The following is an 8,638-nucleotide window of genomic DNA, read 5'->3' as shown; positions in this document are numbered from 1 at the left end:
AGGCTGGTGTTGCTGGTAATAAAATATGAAGTGGATTCTAACTGGGTTCTCCCGTGTTGTTTCTCCAAATCTTGTTTTTGTATTTTGTTCTCTCATTAGCTAAGGTGTAGTCATCTGGAAGGCACTCTCACTTGCATTTTGCTTTTTTGTGAAAGGAAAATGTTTCAGCCATATTGCTTGAGATTGTGATAATATACATTTGTAAGTGATAGCTTTGCTGCTTTGGGTAGGCTACCTAACGAGGCTGGATTAATTACTACGTAGAACATCACTCGGTACGTCTTTAAAAAGAGATGATATTTTTCCCTTTTGAAAAACCAAAGTAATTCCATTAATTTGGTTTACAAAGAAATGGACACACCATGGTTGTTATTAAACCTACTCTACTAGTTTCTTTGCGCAAAATTCCAATTTATCACCAATGATTAACTACAGTTTTATCATTATAGCGGCGAAGACAGCGCAATCAGGATTAAAGGTCACAGTTGGCTCCAGTTTGTTGACGTTAAAATCCGACCCATGTTTTCGGTCAAACCAATGACGTGGCTGAGACTTGGTGGGGGTTGGTTGGGCGGATAACATTGTGGTATATTCGTTTTATATCCATTATACTTTCATTCTTGAGGCCGCTGCCGTTGCCACAGATAGTGATAGGCCGTGATTATTTACGTTATCCAGTGGGGCGGCGGGTGTTGTTATGTAGCTATATCTCGTATCGCGCTTTAAATCTGGTTATTGCAGGGCCGTATTTATACCCAGGTTAATCTAGACACCCCAATACAGTGTTTGAAATAGCAAATCACTTACCCCTTATCAGATAGGCTACCAACCAGAAATAAATTAGTTACCTGATACAGTTTATTCGGTATTTAAAATTTTTTTCTCACAGTCCCATTGGTTGCCTTTGTTTTATTCTTCTTTCACACAACAGCCATTGAAGTCGCGTAGCTATGTCACATCAGAGTGTCAAAAGGCAATCGTTTATAGTGGGAATAATCTCCCTGTATAATTTTAGCTGTGTTACACCATTCATTTATTTGTTATTTTTTAAATGACTACAAAATGTTTGAGCAATTTCCTGCACCCAGTGCTTTGGGTGTATGAAAAACGCATCTTGAATAAAATGCATGAATAAAATAGTTTTGTCAATAACATTCTGTTCAGAAATACAATATTTTATTATTTTACATTGTAGGAGAAATTATACTATTGTACTTATTTGGTGAAACTTTATCTGACCATCAAGCCTATAGTACATTATTGGGCAAATGTATCTCTGGATAGGTTTGTAATATTCAATATTTATTTCATAACCCTAAATAGTGCAAATTCTTATATATATTTATTTACCCCCCGCCCTTCTGTCGTGTGAATGATTGAATGTTTGTTGGTATAAATGTCTGTTTGTAAATCTGAATATTATGCTGTATGCTGCTAGAAGAATGTAGTCATGGGTATAATAAAGTATTCTATGTATGTATGTGCAGAAGCAGTGAAACAATAGAAATGCCACAGCGGTCAGCTTTTTAAAGTTAAAAAAAAAATCTGTATATCTGATGTCATATGCATTTAACATCCTGATATAATTTGAATGTCAGTATTGCATAAGGGAATGAAGTTATAAACACCTAATTAGTTAAATGGCTGTGAATGGCTTTGCAATAAGAAGATGTTATTTAATGGTGTCATTTGCTTGTGCTTTTACACAAGGCAGGCCAGTAAGCACATTTCAGCTCCAGTTTTATTCTATATGGCCTGGCTAGAAAACTTTCACATTGCAACCAAATCTAGCCAGTTAACCGTGCGTGTAGATGGTAGGCTATGTCATAATACAGTCTATATTTGACTAGATTTGGTTATTAAGACTGGCTAGATTTGGTCCAGGAGAATTATACAGTTGCAAAGCAATAGTTTAAAAGTTATTATTATTAATAACGACCATTATTCGTTAGCATAAGAAATTAAAGCTTTGGCTGAGCCTTATGTGGGATTCGATCCTTTACCGCAACGGTCCGAAAGCAAGGACATTACCAGTGAGCTACCAACGAAGTAGCCACAATGTGTGTATGTGAGGTTTTGATTGGCTAGTGTAGCTGAATGTCCGATGGGGAGACATTGTTTGTGAGCTTGGAGCATTTGTAATGATGTAATCAGGCAGGAAAAAGATGAAGGAAAAAAACGCAAAATCTCCTAAATTTGGGCCTTTATTGTGCGGACCTGTGAAGTTGTTAGTGAATTCTGTCAGTTGACATGACCAAACAATTTGACTCTAAACTAAAATTCATTAAAATGCATTGTACAGTAGGCTGGCATTCTTTGTTGCTTATAACTGTTTTAGGAAAATTTCCATAGGTCAATGCACTAACAGTTTTTAAACCTTCTAACTATTTTTGTTTCATACTACTTGCCCCCGAATTGGAGACTTTGACCTGTTATATATACAGATTTCAGGATTATGATTTTCCATGCAAATGGTAAAGGAATAGAAAAAAATAAAATGTATTATTATTATTATTGTTATGTGTGATTGTGTTCTGCCATCAGTGAGTGTTCCTGTGTTTCTTACATAACATGATATGTGTGTCTGACACAGATTAATGTGGGATGTGTGTTACAGAGAGATGATCCAGTGAGCCTTGAGATTGGTTAATTACCTTTTTGAGTTTTTGGCCTCATGTGTATGTGTGAGAGAAACACAATGTGCGTTTGTGTCAGAGTGTGTGCGTTTGTGCTAGAGCAGAGGAGAGAGAGAGGAGTCATGGGTGGGGTTGGGTTGGTGGGGGGGCAGGGGGGGTTTGGGGGGGGATGGTGGGGGCAATGTGATGTCTGTGCATGACTCTGTATGTAGAGCTCCTGACAGCTGGACTCCCGTGAAAGAAAGTGTGGCTTCAGCATGTTGCTTTGACCATCACATCAGTACTGCAGACCTCTGCACATCCCTGCTTCCAGAACACGCCAAACAAAAAAAAAAACAAAAAAACAGTGGTCAGTCCCCTATCCCGTGCCCTATCCCCCTGCCTACCGCCACCCTAACCTGCCCTCCCCCCCCCCCCCCGCCCCCACGCCCCCACACCCCCACGCCCCGTGAGGCTGAATGGAACACAGTCACGTGCATACCGCACTGCTACGGTCAAGTGCATTTGTTCTGGGGCGATTGTGTTCGTGCATTTTTGCCTCCATCGACAGAAAAGCGGAGGGGATAACTTTTTGGAATTCGGCGCCCGGGGGTTCTCTCCGACTCTCTCCCAGTCCAGGCTCGTAGGGGTCCTCCTGCTCTCCTCCTCTCCCGAAAAGCAGACCTTTAAGAGGGTGTTTTCTCCCCCCCCAAATACTCAGGTAAGAGGCCTCTTTGGGTCAGCTACAGTCGCCGTCATCTCTGGTCTCCCATTAGACGACAGACTTGTAATACGGCTATCAGTCTTCTAATTATATAATTATAGTTGTGCTATAATTGGCATAAAATTAAAATAGATTCAGTGTTGAGGACTGCCTTAAAGCCTGAAAATAGTTAATAATTTAAAAAAATGGAAAGTGCAAAAAATATCACAATAGTAATAATAAAGACAAGCACATAAATCGTACTTCAGGGTTTAATGTGGTCATCGTTTTATGTTTACTGTGGATCAGGGAAGGAAACAAACAATATTGACTGCTATAATGGTGATTACCACACAGTGTAACTTTGGTCACAATTCTTAAGAATCTTTGTACAAAAAAATATGTGGAAAAAATTTCTTCTATATTTTTAAAAAAATAAATATAAATCACACGCAAATATTGTCCACTGATATCACCTCAATTGTATGACCTGTGGATAAGAGAAATTGTATTTTTTCATTAATTGAAAAAAATGTGACCTAAATATGGCATATCATTATTTCTGGTAAGAAACAATGTGTGGCAAAAATGTGTGTCAGATGAAGTTATTTAGTACTTCAGAATAACTGATCGCAGCATTGCAAGTGTACAACAAACAGATTATAATTTGTGTTGCAAAATTACACATAGCTTTGGTCGCTATCTTGGGATCAGAAGTGATGTATTGTGTGTTCGTATATTTGTGTATGAGAATGAGAGTCTAGCCAAAGGCTGATGCTATGTTGCATTATGATAGCAGGTGCACAACTTGAACCTTGGTTATTTAAAGTGAGAGTTGCTGTCTACGTCTATGAAATCAGTAACACTGTCACATATGCTATGCTATGTTATGAAAATGGATGCACACTGTACAGTATGCCAGTGATGGCGATTGCATGTGAAGATAGTGGTTCTGATGGCACTGAGCTAATGCCCAGTGATTTGCGTTAGACTGCTTTGCATTCATCACATGTGCCATCTACAGTACCTCAACCTTGCGTGATTGTTTTAGGGATCAGCGTTGCACAGCGATTCACTGATCTTTATCGGACGTGCATTACCGCTGTTCACAAAGTCTGACGTGTGAACTCGTGTAGAGATGCTGAATGCGGAGAACGGTGAATCTGCAGAATCTGGCACAACGGCACAAAAAAAAAAAAAGGTCTGCCGGTTGCTGACTGCGTCGTCTGCGTGTCCGCAGTGTTAGGGTTAGGGTTAGGGTTAGGGTTAGGTCTGCCGGTTGCTGACTGCGTCGCCTGCGTGTCCGCAGTGTTAGGGTTAGGGTTAGGGTTAGGGTTAGGTCTGCCGGTTGCTGACTGCGTCGCCTGCGTGTCCGCAGTGTTCCGCGTCGTGCAGCCGCCGCGGTGTCGCTCAGGATGTACAGCTTCATGGGCGGGGGCCTCTTCTGCGCCATCGTGGGGAACATCCTGCTGGTCGTCTCCACGGCCACGGACTACTGGATGCAGTACCGCCTCTCCGGGAGCTTCGCCCACCAGGGGCTGTGGAGGTACTGCATGTCCGGCAAGTGCTACATGCAGACCGACAGCATCGGTGAGTGACGCGCGGCCTGCACGCGACATCGCGGATGCCACTGTGACGTCACAGTGACACCGTAGTGACGTCACTGGGGCGACAGTAACGGTGTACAACACAGACACTTACTGTGACCTCACAGAAGCATTTACTACACGGTGCTGTGACATCACAGTAACACAGCCACGCTAACGTAGATGGGACGTCAAGGTAAAAAAAAAAAAAAAAAATCAGACATTTTTACAGACTGAATTTTCCCGACTGCTTTGTTTGAGTGATGGATTCCCTTCCACAAGCGGTCCCATCATTCCCCGGTTTCTCTCCGCAGCCTATTGGAATGCGACGCGTGCGTTCATGATCCTCTCAGCGATGTCCTGCTTTGCCGGCATCATCGCCGGGATCCTCTCCTTCGCCCACTTCTCTGCGTTCGAGAGATTCAACCGCTCCTTCGCTGCCGGGGTCATGTTTTTCATCTCCAGTAAGACACAGCGGACACGCACGCCCCCGACATGCAACACACACGCTCATTCTGACATGTCTCCAACATACAATGGGTGTACACGCATATCGTACAACAAGCATACAGCACCTATACCAGTGGTGCCCAGTCGTGTGCAGTGAAGGACAGAGAATATGCAGGTTTTCCTTCCAACCTGCTGATTTCTGTAATTAACACACCTTCGACCAGAGAGCAGGCAACTAATTAGTGAGATCAGCAGGTGCAGCAATTGTTTGGAATTGTTTGGGCGCTACTGATCTGTATCATTAACCTACTGCTGATACCTTAGTACCGTCAAGTACCACATGCACACGTTATGGATGCATAGCTATGTTCATGCACAGATGTCATGTTACCTGCATGTAACACAGGTATGGCTGATGTAACACACAGGTATGGCTGATGTAACACACAGGTATGGCTGATGTAACACACAGGTATGGCTCGTGTAACACACAGGTATGGCTGATGTAACACACAGGTATGGCTCGTGTAACACACAGGTAGGGCTTGTGTAACACACAGGTAGGGCTTGTGTAACACACAAGTATGGCTGATGTAACACACAGGTATGGCTCGTGTAACACACAGGTAGGGTTCGTGTAACACACAGGTATGGCTGATGTAACACACAGGTATGGCTCGTGTAACACACAGGTACGGCTGATGTAACACACAGGTATGGCTCGTGTAACACACAGGTATGGCTGATGTAACACACAGGTAGGGTTCGTGTAACACACAGGTATGGCTGATGTAACACACAGGTATGGCTCGTGTAACACACAGGTAGGGCTCGTGTAACACACAGGTATGGCTCATGGTACACGTGTAGCACACCTCTCGCTCCTCCTCTCCTCTCCCCTCCCGCTGCAGCTCTCTTCGTTCTGCTGGCGATGGCCATCTACACTGGGGTGACGGTCAATTTCCTGGGGAAGCGTTTCGGCGACTGGCGCTTCTCCTGGTCCTACATCCTGGGATGGGTGGCCCTGCTCATGACCTTCTTTGCAGGTGAGAGGTCACGACCTTGACAAGGTGCACAGCGAGTTTTCAAAGGGCGCACACACACCGCCTGTTCGATTGAACCGTCCATTCCCAGTCGCACTGTCTGTTTGTCTATCCACTGTAGGACTTGTGGTGATTCAAAGACTTTTGGGGAAATGCCTGTACATTATCTCTACAAGTCAGTTCCAAGCCCAAGTCAAAGGTTCAGCCTGGCTCTTGTAATCGGTTCTTTCAAATGAAGAAATCAAGACTTGGCTGTTCTTTTGTGCCAGTTCTTCTGTGTTCTGCTTCTGATTCAGATTTTGGTTTGAATCACCTCAAAAAAGCACCCTGGGATGCTTACTGTACACGGGGAAGATTGCAGAAGGGCTTTTTATATTTATTGTATTGTGCAATTACTGCAAATGCTTATATGATCTATCAGTTTTCTATTTAACCCAACATGGACACTTCAATAGGCTTGATAAATCTAACCTGGACACTTCAGTAAACTTGATAAACCTAACCTGGACCTTCAATAAGCTTGATAACAAGCACGGAACCGTCCAGACCCCTGCACGCCGTGGGAAAAAGGCTTGTGAATTAGACTAAACGTTGAACAAAATAATGCTCAATAAATCTTTTAATTTTTATCAGAGTGACTGCACGATGCCGTGTTGCGGTGTGAAATCTAAGAGCGCGTGTGTGTTTTTGTGTTTTTTTTGTGTCTCGCAGGGATATTTTACATGTGCGCCTACAGAATGCACGAGTGCAGAAGAGTGGCGGGCCCTCGCTAAGCGAAGAAGAGCGAAGAAGAGGAAAAAAGACGCGGGACGATTTAGTCCTTCGGGAAGAACCCCATGGCGCAAGGAGAAAGAAAGAAAGGGGGGAAAAAAGGATAGATGTGATCTTCATTCTGGTTGCCTTTCTCAAACCTCTTCCAATAAAAATGAAATAAAGAAAAAAAAACCCGGAGGAAAGAGGCAGATTTCACACACACAAGTGTCAATGCATTTGCACACACAGCGAAAGGAAAGCGGATGTATGCGGATTGTTTTTTTGTTTTTTTTTTGTTTTTTTCACACTGACCCCCCAGCTTTTTCAATAAAGTTCCTCATCAAATAGATCTTGCTTACTGCAACTTGAGTGGATAAGCCAGCGCTGTTTGTCTATATTAACTTTCTGCTAGTAACAGCTGATTTGCATGTACACATATCTGTATATTATTATTATTATTATTATTATTATTATTATTATTATTATTGCATGTTACATATATATATCGGGGTACTTCAGCATTTTTTTTTTACTGGAGAAAACAGTGCCATTGGAAGTGTGTTTATTGAAGTATTGGGGGTACAGACTGATTCCGTGCCGCTCCTGTGCTCTCCCATAAAGAGCGGAGAACGGGGCCCGGGTTCGAGCCGCATGCGCGCGCTCAGAAGCGCGATGGCTCGCGGCTCAAAGGCGGACGCGGGAAAATAAACTCTCAGAGCGTTACCAGAAACCCTGGACTGACTTCATTTTGCTCTTTGATTGAACTGTCCCTTCTGTATGTTTCCGTCCTCCTTTCCCCTTACAGGGTTAACACACACGTTCCACATTATGCTGCATTTGGTGGACCTGGCTGTGTCTAATATGTAATACCGTCTTGCTCAGCTTTCTGATTGCGTCTGTCGTGTGGGGTGAATGGAGCGCATCGGCGAGAAAGCTCCAAGGGGAGCTCCAAGGTGAGGAGCACTCAAACCTGCAGGACCTCCACGGTGGAGGAGGTGGGGGGAGGGGAGGGAGAGCAGGTTTTGTACAGCTGTGGGCTCTCTGTGATGAGACAGACACAGAGAACACATTGACAAAATGGTGCAAGATAGCAGAAGTACATGTAATGAGTACTGACAAGGAGGGGCTTGTGGAAGGTGAGTTGTGAGTCGTGAGCGTGGGATTGTCCAGCTTCAAAAAGCAGCCTATCGTAGGCGCCTCATTATGTTCATCTGACACAGCTTCACAAAAGGAATTCTGGGAAATCTTGGACCAGTAGGGGGGAAAAAAACCGTATAATCATCAAACCACTGCTGAAAACAAAACCATGTGATCTATATTGAAATATAACATCATGTAAATGTAAATATAATTCTGAAAACAAATTGTTATTATTCTGTCACCACTGGATGGAGCCAAGATAAAAGGGAATGAAACTGTTGAGCTTATTCAGTGCGCTCACATTATGCGGTTGCCCTACCGATACTGACCATAGAAGTTTGAAAAGTG

At 43.3% G+C, this 8,638-nt stretch overlaps 1 protein-coding gene across 2 annotated transcripts; it reads left to right on the top strand.

Moving 5' to 3' along the window:
- Positions 1-116: 116 nt before the first annotated feature.
- Positions 117-7,550, top strand: lim2.4 (lens intrinsic membrane protein 2.4). 2 transcript variants are annotated; one of them, XM_035430589.1, is made up of 6 exons: positions 117-275; positions 3,187-3,336; positions 4,697-4,908; positions 5,219-5,368; positions 6,266-6,400; positions 7,109-7,170. In XM_035430589.1, the coding sequence occupies exons 3-6, from the start codon at positions 4,734-4,736 to the stop codon at positions 7,168-7,170; spliced, it is 522 nt and encodes a 173-aa protein (XP_035286480.1). In that variant the 5' UTR covers positions 117-275; positions 3,187-3,336; positions 4,697-4,733. The 2 variants fall into 2 exon arrangements, with proteins under 2 accessions (XP_035286480.1, XP_035286479.1); XM_035430588.1 differs by lacking the exons at positions 117-275; positions 3,187-3,336 and having other exon boundaries at positions 4,734-4,908; positions 7,109-7,550.
- Positions 7,551-8,638: the final 1,088 nt, after the last annotated feature.

This window comes from Anguilla anguilla, chromosome 8 (assembly GCF_013347855.1).
Source record: "Anguilla anguilla isolate fAngAng1 chromosome 8, fAngAng1.pri, whole genome shotgun sequence".
In the NCBI taxonomy this organism is placed as follows: domain Eukaryota; kingdom Metazoa; phylum Chordata; class Actinopteri; order Anguilliformes; family Anguillidae; genus Anguilla; species Anguilla anguilla.
Note: the sequence above shows the minus strand (reverse complement) of the source record. Positions and strands in the feature narration are given on the sequence as shown.